Genomic DNA, 22025 nt, shown 5'->3' on the forward strand with positions numbered 1-22025 from the left:
CATGTCTCAGATCAGGTCCGAGGACTGATATGTCACGATCGATCTGAAAGACGCGTATTTCCATATCTCCATCCTTCCTCATCACAGGAAGTTCCTGAGGTTCGTTTTTGGGGGCAAAGCGTACCAATATCGTGTTCTTCCTTTCGGCCTTGCACTCTCACCCCGTACTTTCACAAAGTGTGTGGATGCTGCCCTGGCTCCGTTGCGACTCCAAGGCATCCGCATACTCAACTACATTGACGATTGGTTGAATTGAGCTTGTTCAGAGCAGATAGCGGTTCGACATCGAGATGTTGTTCTTGCTCACATGAGAGAGTTGGGGTTAAGACTAACGCCAAGAAGAGTGTGCTTTCTCCATTACAGACAACCACCTATCTGGGCGTGGTGTGGGATTCGACCACGATGCAGGCACATTTGTCTCCTGCTCGGATCAATTCAATCCTCACTACAGTCAAGAGAGTGAAAGAAGGCCAGTCACTCACTGTCAAGCAGTTTCAAAGACTGCTGGGTCTGATGGCAGCTGCGTCCAACGTGATAACTCTTGGCCTGCTGTACATGAGACCCCTACAGTGGTGGCTCAAGACCAGGGGGTTCTCCCCGAGGGGAAACCCGCTTCGCATGTTCAAGGTCACGCGGAGATGCCTACGTGCCTTAGACATGTGGAGGAAGCCTTGGTTCTTGTCTCAGGGCCCGGTGCTGGGAGCTCTTTGTCGCCACGCGATGACGAGACGCTGCATCTCGGTGCTATACTTCCGGCGCCCCTGCCGGCGCTTGCTTCATTCCTAGAAGCTGACTGTAGGATATCAGACCGAATCAGACAATCTAAGATTTGGTCAAAACCGAGGTTCATGTTTCTATACTCAAACTATTTATCATTCTCTCTGTACTTCTCTCTTTCTCCTGATCTCATTCTCGTTCGTCCCCTCGTCTTCCTCCTCCTCTCTCTGGACCAGAAAACACAGTGCCAGTGGGCCTGTTGTATTTAATAACTCACTCTGCCCTCTGATCCACAGTAAATGATGAAGCCAAAAGCACTCAGAACAAAATCCACTCGGGCGGCCCATGCATCACTCAGTTCTCGCCTGGCACTAACCAAGCAATGTCAGTGCCAGGCGCACTGCAGACGCTGGCAGGGCCCAAAGTGGCAGGAGGAAGCGAATGAGACAGGAGCTATGAGTTCGACGTGAGCCCCTGAAAGAGACTGCAGCTCTTTGAGACAGCTGACACCCCACCAGAGAATATGAGAGGGAGGCAGACAGCCACAGCGGAGAGACGGGTGTCTGATCTGCGGCAGCATGGCGAATGTGATTCGTGAGCTCCGGTCCATCCAGCACCACAGAGTCGTCTCGAACGTCCCCGAAAGTGTCAAAGATTGGAGCTCTGACCGTCCAGATGGCCAATGAGCCGTTTAATTCACTCATGCATTCAACAATAACCAAATAAGACATCAATTCTGCACTGGTGAATGATGAATACAGAAAACGGAAGCTAAAACAAATCAAATTCAATCATCTTCACCCAAGAGAAAAATCACAGGTGAAGTACAGAAGTGAGAAAATGATTTGTCTTTATCACTTTCATAAGATTTATGCAATGAAAAAAACTGTGAAAAAGACAGTTAGAAAGAAAGACAGCCCAGCCACAACAGAAAGTACATCAGGAATCGTTACTCAAGTAATATTTTGGGGATTTTATAACAAGCAATATTTAAAGTAAATACATGTACTCTTACTCAAAAACATGTTAAAAACAAAATCAAACATTTTACTTCTTACTCCTTACTTTGAAAGCCTAAAATAAATTATATACCTTATATGTAAAAGCCGTAAGTAATTTCCTTTAAATCTAAAAATAAAGCAATAATGTAATTTAATAATAACCACTGTTAATGATTGGTGAACTTGATCAACAGTCACAAAAAAATACTTTTTTTTTTTTAAGTCTTTTGTGCTCATCAAGCCTGCATTTATTTGATCAACAATGAAAAACATTAACCGGTCCATCCAGCACCACAGAGTCGTCTCGAACGTCCCCGAAAGTGTCAAAGATTGGAGCTCTGACCGTCCAGATGGCCAATGAGCCGTTTAATTCACTCATGCATTCAACAATAACCAAATAAGACATCAATTCTGCACTGGTGAATGATGAATACAGAAAACGGAAGCTAAAACAAATCAAATTCAATCATCTTCACCCAAGAGAAAAATCACAGGTGAAGTACAGAAGTGAGAAAATGATTTGTCTTTATCACTTTCATAAGATTTATGCAATGAAAAAAACTGTGAAAAAGACAGTTAGAAAGAAAGACAGCCCAGCCACAACAGAAAGTACATCAGGAATCGTTACTCAAGTAATATTTTGGGGATTTTATAAAAAGCAATATTTAAAGTAAATACATGTACTCTTACTCAAAAACATGTTAAAAACAAAATCAAACATTTTACTTCTTACTCCTTACTTTGAAAGCCTAAAATAAATTATATACCTTATATTTAAAAGCCGTAAGTAATTTCCTTTAAATCTAAAAATAAAGCAATAATGTAATTTAATAATAACCACTGTTAATGATTGGTGAACTTGATCAACAGTCACAAAAAAATATATTTTTTTTTAAGTCTTTTGTGCTCATCAAGCCTGCATTTATTTGATCAACAATGAAAAACATTATAAAACTACAAATTGAAAAATAATATTATAATATGAATGCATAATTTTTTACTTCAAAATTTTAAACAGGAGTTTAAGTTTCTTTTTAAAGGGGTCATATGATGTGATTTCATGTTTTCCTTTCTCTTTGGGGTGTTACAAACTGTTCGTGCATAGATAAGATCCATAAAGTCGCAAAGATTAAAGTCTCAAACCCAAAGAGATATTCTTTCTAAAAGTTAAGACTCAACCATGCCTTCCTAAAACGCCTCATTCAAACACGCCCCTACAAATCTACATTACTGTGTTGGAAGATTTGCATAACACCGCCCAAATGTTTACACAAAGAAAGAAGGCGTAATTTTTATTCTCGCTGTAGTATTGTTGCATAGATTGTAAAACAACATAGACGTAGTGTCCGTGACATCACCCGTAGGTTTCTGAAGAGCATTTTTGAAGCTTAAAGTGCGCGGAGACAGTCGTCGCCATCTTGGCTGCGCATTACTCCCGGATAATCGAAGGTGGGCAAAAAGGCAGGACGTGGGTGGAGCTGGTTGTTGAAACCACGCCTGCCTTGCACGACAGTGGTGACAGAAGCGGCAATCCACCTTAAGCTATCACTCAAGTGGCCACGCCCTTAATTATGCAGAACTTTAAGGCTCAATATAATTTAAACGGATGAGTTATAATAAAAATTCACCCCCTCACAGTTGTCAGAAAGCACAAAATTAGCTATATAGACCAAAACCACTTTTTGTAACAGGCTGTAAACATTTTTTTCTGCTGTAAAGTTGGGCATTTTAACATGGGGAGTCTATGGGACTGATTCCCTTTTTGAGCCAGTCTCTAGCGGACAGCCGATGAATTGCAGTTTAAGTCACTTCCGTGTTGGTTTCAAGAGAGAGACCGGAAGGTTGCCGCTTGTAATGCTGCCGCCGCCGCTGTTGAGACACTGTGTGTTACACAGTTACAATAATGTACAGTATGTGGACAATAATGTTGTTGTTTTTTTTACCTTAAACCACGTAAACACATTGCATTACACCAAATACACAAAATGTTATTTTTAGCATCGTCATATGACCCCTTTAACTGAATATTTAGTCAAGATGTGTCTAAGGAAATTATTTTTTACAAAAAAAAGAAAGAAAACGAAAGCAAAAAAGACATCAAACAAAATTCACTAAAATATATTTAGTGAAGTCTACAGTTATAATCAATTTCTTCAAAAGGTTAATTAATTTTGAGGTTATTTCAATTTCTTTGAAAGGTTATTTATTTAACACATTTTGACACAGAATTCATACTTTATAGTACGTAATTTGTGTTCTTTCACACGCCTGAATCTAAGACTTACCATTTCGATCAATAGCAAAAGGTGTATCCTGTGTAACAATCTCATAGTTGCAGATCTGGCTGTACTGCGGAGAGCAGTCCTGATCCCAGGCCTCAACTTGCAGTATGCTGTCATAGATCTTGCCCTCTGTAACAGTGGCACGATATAATGGCTCCCTGAACACTGGAGAGACCTCATTTACATCATCCACCTGGATATGAACCACCGCCCTGCAATAGAACCAGAGGGACGGACAGAGGACAACCAATCAGGGTGAGGAACAGAAGAGATGTTAATTTTATAGAACAGAGGTGCTAATAGACTTGAGACACACAGTTATAACATCTCTGAACTGTGCGAGTGAACTGCGAATAGATTTACGCGTTAGAAAGATTAATGAAGACAGAAAGAAGTTCATCTCTGAGCACTGTACTGAGACCACACAAGGCCGGACTGACTATAAATATTTAAGTTGATGAAGAAATAGTATGTCACATGAAATTAAAAACAGTCTGTAGCATGTCTGGGGAAATTCCCAAAGAAAAAAGTGGAAAATTTATGAAAACATCCATAGACACCCACCAATCAATCAGCTGCAAAAATGGCTGCAAAAATTTCCTGGTTAAATTAATCTACTTTAAAAAATATATATATTTTAATATGTTTACTTGATAAAAAGACTAATGTGTGGTGCAGCAGGCAGAATAGATGGCATGGTTTACCTACCTGAAGTTTCATCACAATAAAATTACTCATCAAACATTAAGCTGCTGTTTATCAAGCTGCATTCGGCACAACGACACAAACACAGATGAAGCTTTTGCCTGCAATATGTCTGCAAATACAATAATTGCTAAGTAATGCATTTCATTAAGAATGAATCTGACAATTCACAATAAAAAAACAAAAACAAATGAATATCTGAGACCGTAGGCTGAAGGTGCAGGTTTAGTTTAACTTGAGAAAAATTTAAATTAGTTAAACTAAACCAATGCAATTATATATATACATGCATAATCTTTTTTTTTTATACTTCAGTTTCATTTAAAACATTTTATACCAAGAAATTGATCACATCACACATGAAATGAAGATTGCAGTCATATTCATAGCCTATTTAAATCTAAATCTCCTTTCCAACCCCAAACCATTTGTATGGTAACTAGCCTGAAAAAGAGCTGAGAAAGTCGCATTGTGGTGCACAGAGCTCACATCAAATCTTAAAGAAGTCCAGCTCAGTGTCTGCCGTTCAGTCAAACCAGCTGTGACCTTCTTTGACAGAAACATAAATTCACGTGTTGACGTACGTCTTCCTAAATGGAGACATTAAGTTAATGGGACCTGCATTTAGATTATCCCGCTGAGATCCTGTACTTGGCGATCTCTCTTGCGTGCACGCGTTCGCACACACCCCTCACTATCGCGGTGTCAAGAGACATTCATCAGAACGAGCCAAGCTGTGAAATCAAAAGCACTTCTTCATCTCTCGCTCTCTCTCTCTCTCTCTCTCACACACACAGCAGTGGGTGCCTGAAGCACGGCTCTCTCCTGCACTTCATCAGAGCTGTGTTCCAGCTGCAGCGAGCTGCTATTGTAAGAGAGATTGTCGGGCACATATGGAGCTTCCGGCAACTTTGTAAACATCTTGATGGGTCATCAATGCAGGGCCAGCCAGGGCTGGGTGTGTAGAAATGTGTGCAAGCATATGAGTGTGTATGTGTGTCTGTAGCCAACTCATATGCTGGAGTGCCGCCAGGGACAGAGAGAGAAAAAAAGAACAAGGGAAGGAGAGAGCGAAAGAATGCTGGACGGTACACTAAACTTCACTCTGATTTGAGATTTGAGGCGAGGAGTGCAAACTTCACCACGGTTTACACCAAGGATGATAACTATAACAATAACTATTAGGGCTGGGTTTTGACACAAATTTCACGATTTGATTAAATTATGCTTCACAAGATTGCAATTCATTTTGATTCCGAATCCGATTTCGATTCGATTTGATTCAGTATGGATTCTCTTGGAACTGAGGCACTACAGTGGTCCGTCCCTCCACATTAAACAGTGCCAAAATGGCATTTCTTGTTTGAATATATTGTAATAAAATGGACAGAATTTGAAAAAGTAACGAAGCACACAGCTTATTGCTACAGTATTTATTGGATGGGAGGTGCGCTTCAGTGTTCCGTTTATTAGCTGAAAACAGACTAATCGATTAAGAATCAATATCATTTCGTAAAAATGAGAATCGATTCATCAGTAATTATAACTATAAAGTTTTAGTTATCATTCTAATTGCATGAAAATAGCAAAGTCCACACCACAGCTATAGGCTAATGGTAATGACATAATTGGAACGATTTTCTCCAACTGATGAATGCTAAAAACATTGACCAATCAGAATCTACCTGACTTCACATACATCGGCAGGTGACATAATAGCAACTTGTGCTCATAATAAACAGAACGTTATCGTCCGTTGGTGTGATCTGATACATTGGTATCATTACACAGTAGTAATCTTTATAGTTAAAACTTTAACTGTTCTAGAGCTTTACTGGCTGATTAAAATAATAATAATAAAATAGATCTACATAAACAAAATAATTATAATTAACAAAAAGCCCCAACAATGAATTAATCAACTGATTAATCAACTCATAACAGTGAATTAACTGATTGTGCTGGTATTAATTTGTGATGAAGTGTTTCTGTTGTCTCACTTCAATCAGTCAGTGTAAGTGTTCAGGCCAACACTTCAAACAATTGCTTAATTACCTTAAAAAAGGAGCAATTTAATTCCTTTCAATGAAATATGGAAGAAAACAGCAGTCTGACAAAATTATAGATTTATATCCCATAATATATAAAGATGCTTTATAACACAAACTAAAGGCTATAGAATATATTACACATTTTGCTGACGATCTGTAGTCTGGACAAGTCAATGCTATTGCTTGAAAGTCAGAATCAATCTGCAAATTTTGAATACTCAGGAGTTGACAGAATTCACAGAAAATCATGTAGTGTATGATAGGTGCAGACTATATGATTCCATTTGATGTTATATGCCGATTTTAGAAGAAACATTGCTTTTATTTGTCATGTGACTTTCTAGCAACAAGACACATGTCTCTGTGTGAGTTTGTTGTGTTCAGAACGACTTGAAAGTCGTGTAGTCCTGTCTAGTTTTTCATCTGTAACCATTTTTCATGGGAAAATGCGTTTTAAAATATGACGATATTTAAAAGTCTTGGTGTATTCCAGCCTTAATGTTAATTTGTACACTACTGAAAAAAAAAAAATAGTAGTTTTGCAATAATGTAAGGTGTGAGGTGATCCACAATTTTGTTAAAGTGCTTACAAGTACATTGGAATATCACATTGATAAAATAAATAAAAAATAGAGTCTAACAACCCCAAAATTACTCCAAATGAAACACTAGACTGGTTAGCTGTCAGCCCAGCAGTTGGTTTCCTCATGGCTCTTCTGCCTCAAAAGCTTGCACAAATGTGGCAAAGCTTCATTCTGCTTTTAACTTCGATAATTGGATGATGAATTAAACAAATGGATCAATGGCACAGCAGGACACCAGTCCCTTAACTTACAGTCCACATCACAGAGACGATTGCTCCTCTTGCTTGTAAATTGCAACTTCTACTAAGAGTATTGTAGCTTTTATGCAAAATGACCTACAATACTTTAACCACTAGACCAACATTTTCCAGATGACCTACCACTTCTAGAGTAAAACAAAAATTGTGGAGCACATAAAATCCTAAATGTCACTAACTTCACATATTTTTTCATTTTTGAGTCCAATCCATAATTTAACTTGACTGCTCTGATTTTTTTAATGAAATGAACTGAACTGCAACTTTTTGCTAATCAATCTAAATAATCCAACTATTAACTAATTAAAAACAATTGCATGAACAACTGTGAGATATGTTGCAATTTGTGAGATTGCAACAAGTGAGAAAAGACTTTCCTAAAATCTGTTGATTAATTAGTAAAATTAAATGTTGGTGCTTATCAATTAAAACAAAAATCAGTCAATCAATTTGCAGATCCTTCACAGACCACCAGTGGACTTCCATTTGAAGCAGCAGAAATAAACTACACCACACCAGATCAACTAAGGTCTCTCTACTTACTTGTGGCTCTTTTTCCAGTTAGCTCCACTAGGGCTGGCTCCACAGTCATAGGCCTGGATAATGAAGGTGTACTCCTTCTGCTGCTCGCAGTCTATGGGACCCCGGGCCCTCAGCACCCCTTCACCAGATGTCCTGTTCAACACCTCAGCTTCAAACGGGGCCTCCTGCCCATGAATCTTAAATGCACAGATCTCTCCTGGAAGAAACAAGACACGGGAGGCAGAATCAGTGGCTGCGAAAACACACAAATGACTTTCTTTTTTCCGCCTGCATCTCAACAAGCTATCATTGCTATAACTTTCACCCAGCAGGCTGGGCCCCCAACCCCGGAGCAGTAATATACAGGACACGGTGTGCTTTTAGAACTGAATCTATTCGTGCTGCGAGAGGAAGAATAACTGTCTGCTTTTGTAATTGCCTCATTGCAGAGCTGGAATCACATTGTGCAAGAAAGCACAGTGCTCAAGTACAGTGTTTTGAATGTGGTAATGACTGTGTGTACCGATAGCCTCGCTGTCGTTCTCAGGCGGCTCGTCCCACTTGAGAAGAAATTGTTACAATAAAATATGTATGCACTATACAGTAGATGAAGAATAATTGTGAAATTATGTCTTTTTACCAAGCTATACTAATTGCGAGCAAACTATTTCTTTCAACTTAGTAATAATTAATTTGTAATATACCCTTAAATTGTTAATTTTTTTTCTACTCATCTAAAGTAAAACCATAGCATAAATAAAATAAATCATAGTACCTTGATATTGGCATCTGATACTATCACTGGCCTTTTTTTTTTTTATGTGATGGCAGTATATGTTATTGGTTATACGATGGCATTAAAAATAATAATAAAATGAACTTGAATAAAATAAATGAATTTCACAGCTATGGTATCAAAGAATATTGGCATCTGATACCATCATAGTATTTTGTTTTTTTCTTTATTTTTGTAAGTGATAGTTGTCTATGGTATATTAATTTATGTTAATCCTATGGTATTTATTATAAGGGTTGCTAATCCTATTATACATTTACATTTGAAATGTGAAATTTGCTGAAGGTCTATGTCTATGTAACAACTGATTGTGACACAGCTAACACAGGGGCTGATTATTGATGTTAGACTATGTCTTTTAATTCCCAGGTGCCAGTGTTCACTTCACTTTAAGTTTTGCAGTAGCCTTGGAAACAACTTCTTCTAGAGACTGCATTGAAGTCACCCACAGTGCAGTTCTTTCCACACAATCACAGATAATGTTGACGCCACAGTAGCTCCGAGACCACAAGAAAGGACATTGTCTTGCCACTGTATCTGTTCACTGGTCCTTTCTTGGCAGCGCTTCTATCTGGCAATACCGGCTCTTTTAGGGATTTGGAAAATGACCACAAAAAAGCGGCGGAACTCTGACCCTGAGACAGCTGATATCACTTAAACCCCGGCAGGTCTCGGGAGCAAACAGCGACGTGCCGTTACGCTGTGTGCTCAAGCCTGCTGCTGCGGACAGATAAGCCTAACTTTCTCTCGCCATTCCATTCTCTCTCAATTTCTTTTTTCATTATTTTCTTTTTTCCTCTTCTTCTTTTTAAGCAGATCTGATTCTCCGCTCGAAAATATCTCTCCTCCCTCAGTGCTGAAATAACAATTTACCCTCCACAGTCTCTGTTCCTGTTGAGACTTGCCGTTTAGACTAGCTCCACGATGCTTTATCCAAATTAAATGTGTAGCACAATAGGGCAGGATGGCGGCAGATATCAAACATAATGTGGCAGGCAGCACATACAAATACGAGTTCTGCGATCTTTTTCAATGACAAAATGAGATGAGTTGTAACACAAATGGGAAAGAACATTATATAAGAATAACAATGATCACAATGCATACACACAAAAAATAAAAACATTCACTGGTTAAAGAAAAAAAATAAAATTCCACTTAGTGCTCGGGAGTCACGGGTAAACCCATTTTCCGCTCCGTCTACTGCTGCAAATGCATTTTCCAGATTCAATTGGAGAAAGGGCAAAAGGGTCAAACCATACAGCATAGGAGGTGCAGGCAATGCGGATGTATATGTACAGGGTAATGATGGATGGAAACCGTGAACTAATTTCCATCATGTCTCTAGATGACAGCTTGAAAACAGCAGCATCTCCTCACGCTCCGCCAGCACAGAGGTCTGTAATCACACGGTGAGCTCTGCCGAGCCTAAACTCTTTGGAGTTCCCCTTTGAAAGTGTTGAAGGAAGTATTAAATTGGGCCGACAGATGTGCCATGTTTTTAATACCACCTCACATCAGCTCTGGGAGTGTAAAGAAGGGAGTTCTGGGTAAGCCAATTTGAGACTAATGAATGAAATCATCCATGTAATATTTGTACTGCTTACTGCAGAAATTCATTTGTAGTGGGGTGGTTTACAAGGAGCATGAGCGGTAAACTCCAGAGACCTGGATGACCTCCATCTCGTAAACCAATTCATTTTCCTGTTTCATATTTGGAAGGAGCGCAAATTAGATGTGTTGTATGGGACGCAGCCAGAGACAGATCGGAGATCATAATGGTTGAGTCATGCAACAGCTGACGGCAGTTCCCCGCTGTTTCTGAGACGTTATTTGGCATATTGAGGCAACTAAAACAAAACTTTAAGGTGGTACGGTTGCACAGCAAAGTCGTCAGGTCAAAAATCAAGATTGATTACGCTTCATTTATTATTTGTGTAAACACGCTGTCAGGCCTAATCACAATCTTAATTATGAGCTCAAATTGGCTTTTTAATATTTCATGACAGAACTGCCGGCAACTTCTAAATCTTCACCTTTGAGCCATTCGGATCAATATCCACAGTAAATTCGCCTTCAGTGAGATCTGTGTGAGTCTTGTTTTGAAATTTAACCTTGTTAGCTTGTGTGAAAACAGACAAATCCAGCCAAGCATCTGTTCTAACATTATCTACTCACAATATACAGCACATTTGAAAGAAACTCATCAGCTTCAAGGTCAAATGAGACTAGCACAACGCTCCACGTCAAGAAACGTAGGACAATTTTAGCATGCAGAAATTTAATTGCTAAAGGTTGCCAGGTTGCTGCGCTGTTGGTTCATAGCAGGTGTTCATGCTTGCCTGCAGTATCCAGGAGGTAAATGTGAGCTTCACTGTTGGCACTCCCATTGCTAGTCCCAGCATTGGACTGCATTTCTGTACACGTTCTTATAATTAAACTGTTAATCTCCGTCTACATGAATTTTGCCCCAAATGCCAATTCTCAAAGCTCTCATAATGAATGTCTTCCACTCACTTTCTTGAGTCAAATCACTGTCAGTACATACACATGAAGAGTTCCTTTTAAAAAGTGCCTTCTGAAATTTTCTTCTAAAATTAGCATTTTTTATCAGGCTCGTAGGTGTAGGTTCAGTAATTTCACTTTAATGGCAATGAATAGGTTATTTTAATTGCCATGTAATCGAAATAACTGAACATATACATAGAAGCCTGAAAAAAACGGCAATGCTGAATTTTCAGCAGCAATTACTGAGTTTAGCAGCCATTACATTATTGAGTCTTCGGTGTCACATGATCCTTCAGAAATAATTTGTGACCCTGGACCACAAAACCAGTCATAAGTAGCATGGGTATATTTGTAGCAATAGCCAACAATACATTGTTTGGGTCAGAATTATTGATTTTTCTTTTATGCCAAAAATCATTAGGATATTAAGTAAGATCATGTTCCATGAAGATATATTGTAAATTTCCTACCATACATATATCAAAACTTAATTTTTGATTAGTAATATGCATTGCTAAGGACTTCATTTGGACAATTTTTAAGGCAATTTTCTCAATATTTAAATTTTTTTGCACCCTCAGATTCCAGATTTTCAAATAGTTGCATCTCAGCCAAATATTGTCCTATCCTAACAAACCATACATCAATGGAAAGCAGACGATGTATAAACTTCAATTTCAGAAACCCTTATGACTGGTTTTGTGGTCCAGGGTCACATTTCGTATTATTATCAGTGTGGAGAAAAAAAATAATGTGGAAACCATGATGAATTTTTCAGGATTCTTTGATGAATAGAAATTTCAAAGAACAGCACATTGATTGATTGATTGATTGACTGATTGATTGAAAGTCTTAACTGTCACTTTCCACTGTCAATTCACTGCATCCCTGCTGAATAAAATTATTAATTTCTTAACACTTCTGAATGGTACAATAAACAAATAAATAAATAAATAAATAATGTTTTGACATTATACCATTTCAAATATTAATACAGGTCAGAAAACATTAGATTAACTAAAATAAACAATTATAATATATATATATATATATATATATACAGTCGTGTGAAAAAGTGTTATCAAAGATAACACAAGTAAACACAACATTGCTGCTTCAGGACCTGGAAGACTTGCTGTGATAAATGGAACCATGAATCCTTATGTTTACCATAAAATCCTGAAGGAGAATGTTCGTGACCTCAAGCTGAAGCGAACTTGGGTTCTGCAGCAGGACAATGATCCAAAACACACCAGCACACACACACACACACACACACTTTTATTATAAATACAATATAATACATTTCAAATATTTATTAATTATACTTTCATTTACATCTCAATGATCCCTTTCTTTTAGGTTATTAAACATTTCTACTTAAATCAATGATTCATATCTATTTATTTACTTTATATTTCAAGTAGTCATGTAATAATCTACAGCAAAACAGTCAATATTGCAAAACAAACTCCTTCAGAATAATACAACAGCACTTTGTGTCAAGGTTCTTATCACTATGTGTGGGTTTATTTGGTAATAATAGAGTGACTCAATATTATTCCATCTATATCAGTTCTCCACCAAACGATGTTAAAAAATAATGAGAAACTCTCATTCTGTGACTAAAACCTCATGTTTAGGAACAACTAGATCCATTTTCAAGCTACAAGATTCATACAGGAGCACTCGTACTTTCCCAACATACTGCATAGTCATTTGTCATTCCTTAGCTTTTTAAAATATTTTCATTTAGTTGTAGCGTGAGCTGATATGGGTTGGGGTTGATTAAAACCCTGTTCATACAAACCATCACTAGGCAAAGCCTTGATTCATCCGACCCTTCGGACATACACTTGGCCGGCCCCGTGTTCCCTTTCTTTAATTACTCTCTGGATTACATTCTTTGCTAATGACTTTCTCTCTCCCACCCACACCCCTTTCATTCTCTGTCCTCTCTTTCTATTAAACTCACACACAGACACACATGCTTGCATGCATTAGCCCCGCCAAGCAGTGGGTGGTTGAGATGTTGTTGAGAGCCACTCTTCCCTCCTTCACTCCTCTCCAACACCGACCGCCTCTTTCATCTCTCCAAGCCCTAAGTGTGCATATATCTGTGTCTGGATGGGGTAATGGTCCTATCAAGTGTATGAAGAGAGCCCGAGGATGGACCAGTGCACATCAAATCATTAGTCATTTTTAGCGCTGGCATATATCCATGTAGTTTAGCATTGATTTATGGCACATGAGCCGCTTTGATCAAAATCCATTGACACACACAAAAAGAAGAAGGCTAAACTGCACAGAATTTAAGTATGAAGTACTACGCTTCATTCGGCAAATCGTAATGATATGTATAATTTGACAGACCTTAGAAAATTGATTGAGGTTTTCTTGAAAACACTGAAAAAAGCAGCCCCTAGACAGACCCCTATATAAAAAGTAGTTTCCTGGTAATTTTCAATCAGAGCATTAAATACATTACATAATTCTTAGCAAATAATGTAAAAAAAAATGTAAACTACTGTATATAATGATATTGATAAATTGACATTTGTAACAATTCATAATATAATTTATAACTGTTCAAATATTTGGGGTCAGTAAGAATGTTTTTGTATAAAAAGTAAATAATGTAAAAAAAATAATAATGTAATGTAAAAATAATGTAAAAAAAAACAACTTTTTTCACCAAAAAAACAAATCCTAAAAAATGTATCATGGTTTTCACAAAAATACTAATCAGCACAACAGTTTTCAAGTATTATAAATAAATTAAAATAGAGAAAAGTTTTTTTAAATTGTAATTTTATTTTCACATATTACTGTTTTTCACACACACGCACGCACGCGTGTGTGTGTGTGCGTACTGTTTTTACAGTATTCTGACAAATAAATCCAGTGGTGAGTATATGAGACTTCTTTCAAAAACAAAATACTGTTATAATAATACAATATTAAAAAATATTGCAGACTCCAAACTTTTGACTGTAGTGTATAGGCTAATTAGTTCAGTATGCTTTATTCAGTGGCCCCAAAAATATACTTTTGCACAATTAAATCACATTAAGCCAAATTTCTGAATTTATTGCATTAGATAAAAAATCCAAAAACCAAGCTGCATCTGCAAACAAATTAGGAAGTTCATTTCTTCAATCAATTTTAACCTACAGGTCATTTGGTACATATTAACCAATGTATGTAGTTCCTTTTATGTTCACACACGAAAAACTGTGCTTGTGCTATTTTTCATCAACATAAATGCAACTTAAAGACATTTATTCAGCTTTAATTGTGACTTAAATGTCCAAATACATTTGATCCTAAAGAAAAGGACAGAGAGAAATTGCCTTTGTCACATTTACTGTTCAGTCCAATTCATACAGTATACTGTAAGCTCTGAACGTCATGTCAGAGAGCGCATATGGCTGAACATTTGGGAGGAGTGCTTGCATTTGACATTCAGAGGGAGAAAAGTAGCCAATGAAATGGCCTGGCAAAATGAATCTTTCTTTCTATGACAAGAAATGTCTTGATGTAAAATATTGACCTAATGTTTACGACACGCTACGAATCCCAAAGGTGCCATTTATAAAGCAACAATGGAGGATTCAGTACACTCCTAAAGGCTTTTTTCATTACGATAAAATAATACCTCATTGCATTCTTGGTGATAGCAAAGTCATTCGTTTGACCCTTTGGCTAATAGACATAGTCTCACTGTGGTAATTTTTTACTCCTGCCTTAATAATCAAGAGAACAAAACACAGAGTGATATGAAGAAAATTCATAATAATTTTCCTGAAGCTTTGGGAATGAAGGGATGTAATTATCTTAATTGATCTCAAAGTTCCTCCATTATAATTTACATAGCAAACTGTGCTTTCGAAAACAAGTAAAACAACCTTTTGTTGCTCAGCCTCTAGATCACTGAAAGCTGAGAGAGGCACTGAATGGATAATGCGGATTCCTTGGGATTTTTGCAAGGCTCTTAGGAAATACAATGTCTAATTGCAGTACTGTCCTTACTTTCATTATAGCTTAAAAGGGGGTCACAGAATCAATCAGACTTGGTTCTCCCCAACCAAGGACAAGTTTCACACTCATTGATTATGTTAAGTTATATAGGATCGAATCTTTACTTAGTGCTGGTTTGGTGCTTCTCTAGCTGGTGAAGCAGATTGACTCATAAGACTGTGGTTGACTCATGTTAAGACTGTGACATTTAAAAAGCCTGGTGGGAATGCATTAATGCTCATCAACGTTCATGCAATGATCCAATTTGATTCATTTGGAATGACTTGTAATTACTTCCAAAAATATGCTCACATAAATGTAACTGAGAGACAATTTGCAGTATTATTATTGAAATATTGACAAAATTATATCTCATCTAAAAATTACACAGGAAAATTATGTACAAATATTATTGATTAAATAAAGATACTATCCCCCGGTTTCACAGACAAGGCTTAAGCTAGTCCCAGACTAAAATGCATGTTTGAGCTGTCTCAACTGAAAATATCTTGCTCTGACATATCTTAAAATATGTCAGTGTCATTGTTCTGTGTCAAGATGCACACCTGTAATGTTTTCTTCTAAGGCATTTTTGTAAAAGTTGCTTAAATATCTTAATTTAACTAAGGGCTAGTCCTGGCTTAAGCTAAGCCCCGTTTGTGAAACCGGGCCTATGTCTGCAATACTAACAAAAACTGAAGTAGACTGTTACACATGCATAATAAATTTGTTCAGAATGTGACATTTGTGACAGAATGTGACAGAAAATTTATTGAACCAATAATACTAACAATAACAATCAATTCTGAATAATAATAATAATAATAATACACATCTTTAGGAGAATTAATAACCATCTTTAAATTAAGCAGGGTCATTTATTTATATATTATATTTAACACATAGGATACACTGCACAAATGGACATACACAATTATGAATAATACAGAATTGCAAATTCAACAGCTTAAACTTTCTTCATTTAAAGGGCACATTTGTTTCCTCAGTCTTGCATGTAATCTGGGACAGCTTCTGGAATGCATGATTATTATGATGTTAATTATAATCGTTTATTAAAATCCATAATCAATACAGTTAATTTTTTAGTGGATTGATGCAGTTCCATCATCAGAGAACCCAAAGGAAGACATTCTGAAAAAGAACACTGGTGCACAAAAGGACATCATTTTCCATTTTCGGTGAGCTATCCCTATAATGTCCAGTTCCCAGCAATTCAGTCAACAGTAAAGTGTAGTGCACAGAAAGTCAATGTGACACTGATCTCTCATCCCTCAGAACGCAAGGGAAAGTGAGAGAGGTGTTGAGACTGTGAGTTTGAAAGAAGTAGAGTGTATCAGCAAAATAAGTACTGTACAGCCCGAGTCCAGAGTGCTTATCACATTGATTTACAGTGTGTGAAGAACAGAATGGAGGCAGGAGAGCAAAGACTATAAATAGAGCTGTAGGCCCTCCCTTGGGCCGTAAGGTTTGTTTGCTTCTCCACCTGCCACTCCAGATGACCTCAGTTCTCTGCATTTAATTATTCAATAAGTAAAGCCGTCGCCCAGGTGGACTGAACCCCACCTTTCATTCTCTGCTTCTCCAGTCTTAAGGCCACATGTGAACCTCCCAGCATGCAGTTGACTGGCATTCCTCCTGGCAGCCCACGGTCACGGGTTAAAGCACTTTGGGGTTGCTGGAATGGCAGTTGACACTCACACTGGGACTTTCAGGCGAGAAACAGTGCACCACAAAGATGAGTTGTAAAGGCTAATTTAAATGTTTAATGTGTTAGTTTTAGTGTGTTTGAGTATTCAATCTTGGGGTGAAACTATTATAGTGCTCTGCTAAAGTACTATGCTTGATATATATATATATATATATATATATATATATATATATATATATATATATCAGCAAAAGCTGTCATAACAATATTGTGGCTAAACAGCATCCATAAAATTGTTACACAAGCATGTTATACTTACATAAGCAGGTAAAATGTGTTTAATGGGCATTTTTTGCGTTCACTATTTTTTTTATACCAAAAATACCATAAAAACGGTAATTTTGTGAAAGATTATTACAATTTAACTGAACTGTTTTCTATTTGAATGTATTTTAAAATGTAATTTATTCCTGTCATAGCAAAGTTACATTTTCAGCAGCCATAACTCCAATCTTTAATGGCACATGATCGTTCAGAAATCAATCTAATATGCTAATTTGGTGCTCAAGTAACATTTCTTTATATTATTTTAATTGCCATGTAATCAAAATAACTTTATATTATCAATGTTGAAAACGTTCATACCGTTTAATATTTTGGTGAAAACCATGGTATATTTTTTTTCAGGATTTTTTTCAGGATGAATAGACATTTCAAAAGAACAGTATTTTAACTTACTTAAAAAGTAAGTTAAATAATTTTAGAATTTAGCGTTTAACACCCAAAGGTGATGAAACTGCTGTTTGCTCATCCCTGCACTACCTCACACTGAACTGGTTTGAGAACGAGGCATAAATAGGACTTTATTGACCCCTAAGGGGAAACAATCATGTTGGGTAAAGTATCATTTACTTAAACGTAATGACTGGCTGGAAATTCCCCTCCTTATTTGCCAAAGTAATTGGAAATGGGATGCTAGCTGATTTGCGCCACTATTAACTTCATTAAGGCCGAATGTAAGCCTTGCATGCATAATATGCTGACTTTACGATATCATTCTAGCCCAGATGTTTACACTAAATGCTTGTCTTAACACAGCCCTATGATAAATGTCTCCTTGCAGTATCAATTAATCTCTTTGAAAAAAATTTAAAGACTAAACTCAAAAAAGCTGCTTAGAGATGCACATAAACAGTTAAGCCGTGCAATGGAAGTCAAATTCTGAGCGTAAAAACAACAAAACCACATTTGCACAATAATCACAAACATGTTCTGCTTTAGTGACTCATGTTTACCTTTGTGTCTTTATTTTGGAGTGGGCGAGTCTATTTAAAACAGTTACACTGTCCATTCTTGCTTCCCTAGACATTACCTTTCCCAGTGACAACACACTGACAATCTGTTTCACTCGAAAGATCAAACAGCCATCGGTGTGTGCCAAGAGTTGCGAGAGTCCTGCCAGCCAATAAAACAAGTCTATTTTAACCAGTCATCCTCATCTTAGCCAAAACACAACTTTCTCTTCATGCCCTGTGCACTCTGCTAAAACCCATGGAAAACATTTGGGATTTAATCCATTTCTATGTATGTGTTTTTTTTATTGAGTTGCTAAAACATGGAGGTGAATATTCTTTAACTACTGGCCACTAAATTGATCCAAGTTTTGGAGATCCTACACATACACTGTCTGTTTAATACATCTGCCTGCTTTTCATCGTAATAAGAAAGGCTATAGACATCATATTCTAATTTATTCTTTTAATAGACAATCAGTACAGAACATATTTTATGTTGGAACATTCAGATCTGTGCTTATGAACATTTAACCTTCAGATATTGTCCTGTTTCTCTTGTGGGTAGGGTCAACGCAATTAAGATGATATTTCTCCCGCAATTTTTGTATATAGTGCAGAACATTCCTGTATTTCTGCCTAAGTCTTAAAAAAAAAAACTGGAATCTATCCTGGTTGCCTTTGTCTGGAACTATAAAGCCCATAGGATTTCTAAACACCACCTATGGTGTTTTCTTTACTATTATTGGGCTGCAAACCTGAGGACTTTGCAAACCTTGACTTCATGGATAGATTTTACTCCGGTGGGGGAGAATTGTTTGGTGTTGGAACAGGAGGAATGTCTCCCATATTCTATTAAAGCAATACTTTTATCACCCAAAGTTATAGCTAGTTCACTTTACAATCATAACCCTGTTATTCATAATTCTGTTCGTATTTGGAATTAAAGACACATTTCAAATTCACCCATGTCAAATGTCATTGTTGCTCTCTATGTCAGCGAACCCCTCTTTTTGCCCATCGATGTTAGAAAAAATTAGGGTTACGAAACTTAGAAAACGTGGAAAATGTGCTTCCTTTCAGCAGCTATGTGAGAAATACAGTATTCCTTCTAATCACTTCTTTAGGTACCTTCAAATAAGAGACTTTGTGAAGTCAAACATTTCTAATTATGCCACAGCTACACCCATGTATCTGGACACATTTCTGGAAAGATGTCTTAGAGATGGTAGTACCATCTCCTTGCTCTACATGGGTTTAGAACAGGTGACAAATCCATCTATGGAGAACATTAAATCTGCCTGGGAAGAAGAACTTGCAGTAGAAATTCCTAGTGAAATTTGGGAACAAAGTCTTGAACTGGTCCACAGATGTTCCATGAATGCAAGACATTGTCTCATTCAGTTTAAAGTGATTCATAGGCTTCATTATTCCAAGTGTAAATTGAATAAAATATTTCCAGAAGTGTCTCCATTGTGTGACAAATGTCAGTTTTTAGATTCCAGCCTGTCTCATTGCTATGTCTTGTGTCCCAAATGACAGAGTTTCTGGAACAAAATATTGCAAGTTTTTTTCAGATACACTGGACATTCCTATTGAACCAGATTCTATATTAATTATATTTGGAGTTTCCAAATAATTTTTTAGACTTACACGGGCACAACAACAGTTTGTTCATATGGGTTGATCTCTGCCAAAAAAAACGTATCCTTTTGTTTTGGTAGAAAAAATAAGGTCCAACTCTTAAATTATGGCTGACAGAGTTGACAGGTACACTACATCTGGAAAGAATCGGGTATACCCTAATAGACAATATGTTGTTATTAAAAAAAATGTGGTCCCCTTTCTATAAACTTGTGATTAATATGTTCATTATGCCCTCAGTACCTACTTTTACCACTGGATAGCACTTATGAGTGGTTTTTGGGTGGGGTGAAATGTATTTACATTTTTTGGTCAATTATTATTTTCATGACTATTGTTTGTTTTTTCATTCTATTTTTTATGTTTATTTGTTAAACTGTAAGTTTTATATGTTTGCATTTAAAAAAGTGTAATTACAAGTGATTGTCTGCAAACATTTAAAAAAAATATAAAAATATTTAAACCAACCTTCAGATATTGATCATGATACTTTACTAGTAGCCAGTATCATTAAAGGGGTAGTTCACCCAAAATTGAAATTCTGTCATTAATTACTCACCCTCATGTCATTCCAAACCCATAAGACCTTCGTTCATCTTCGGGACACAAATTAAGATATTTTTGATGAATTTTCTGACCCTCCATAGACAGCAATGCAACTGAAATGTTCCCAGCCTCTCGGATTTTATGGGAAATGATATCGAGATGCCAGTGAGCATCATGAAGGTTCAGACCATGTTAAAAATCACAGATTTGGTCACATGTTAGTGAATGATTTCCAACCTTCCACTATCCATTTTCAAACCACGAAATAGCAACTTCTTATAGCTTTCCCATATCTGTACACAAACCATCCTTTCCCAAGAGCAATGGAACGAACTCAGATTTTACGTTCAGCTGAACCTCATTCAAATGGTGTCACTGCTTCAAAGCTGACCTCCTTCTGCGCTCAGACTCACCATCATCATCCCTGACCTTTGCTACTAAATTAATAATGCTCTACTTCCACACTATGAATTACAATTGAATTTGCACATGGCTTGCTTTGTGCAAGCTAATACAATATAATATTACCCTCACTGGTGTAATTTGTCCTAGCAGGTGTTTTGTATCTCACTCTGCGACCAGATAGCACCATCTATCCATTATCTGGCCCTCTTACGGTTTCAGTGGCACCAAATCAGTGATGTAAACTTGCTAAAACATGGTTTAAAGATAACCAAACAGATGATCTCATAACATATGCATGTAAGCGCTCTCACTATCCCACACATGCATACACAGTTCTGATTGTAAATTATTTTTGGCATACGTTTCAGTAAATCACACTACAACCATATATGTACAACTAATAAAGCCACAGTCACCACAGCAACATGATTTCAAAATTAAAGATGCTTAAACACCCATGATAAATTAATTCAATATCTTGCCAATGGACCATAAAGCTTATACCAATTAAATAAATATTACTGTTATTATACCAAAACCTTTTCAAAGCGAACACTCAACCAATTCAAAAAGGTGACCTTCCATTTGGTTTTGACTTTGTAATAAATCACTCTCAACTGCCAGTTGAACTACCCAGGCCTTTTATTTGTGAAACATTGAACAGCTATGATTCATTCAAACATTATTAAAAAAAGAATCATATTATAAATGATAAAAGCCATATTATAATTCATACCATTCACATTAAAAAATGTAAACTCATTAATTTAATGTCATTAATTTACTCATTCAAAGGTTTTTGAACAAAGTTAATCACCAAGGCTACATTTATTTTATAAATTTTACAGTAAAAACTGTAATATTGTGAAATATCATTGCAATTAAAAAAATTAATAAAGTTCAAAAACATGTATTTGATATTTATTAAATATTTAAATTATTAAATCATAAAAAACATTTCCATAATAATATTAAAATAATAACAACTGAATGAATATTTATATTTATACACACACATATATATAT

At 36.6% G+C, this 22025-nt stretch overlaps 1 protein-coding gene across 1 annotated transcript in view; it reads right to left on the reverse strand.

Annotated features, from left to right (window-relative positions):
• The window catches only part of clstn2a (calsyntenin 2a), a 219121-nt gene that overhangs the window by 67825 nt on the left and 129271 nt on the right, over positions 1-22025 (reverse strand). Inside the window, exons 3-4 of the mRNA XM_016269210.1 lie at positions 8141-8336; positions 4004-4212 (exon numbers count right to left, since the gene is read on the reverse strand). Coding sequence (XP_016124696.1) covers positions 4004-4212; positions 8141-8336 — 405 coding nt within the window. The remainder of the gene's footprint in view (positions 1-4003; positions 4213-8140; positions 8337-22025) is intronic.

The sequence above is a fragment of the Sinocyclocheilus grahami genome, unplaced genomic scaffold (assembly GCF_001515645.1).
Source record: "Sinocyclocheilus grahami isolate Dianchi unplaced genomic scaffold, SAMN03320097.WGS_v1.1 scaffold50.1, whole genome shotgun sequence".
Lineage (NCBI taxonomy): Eukaryota > Metazoa > Chordata > Actinopteri > Cypriniformes > Cyprinidae > Sinocyclocheilus > Sinocyclocheilus grahami.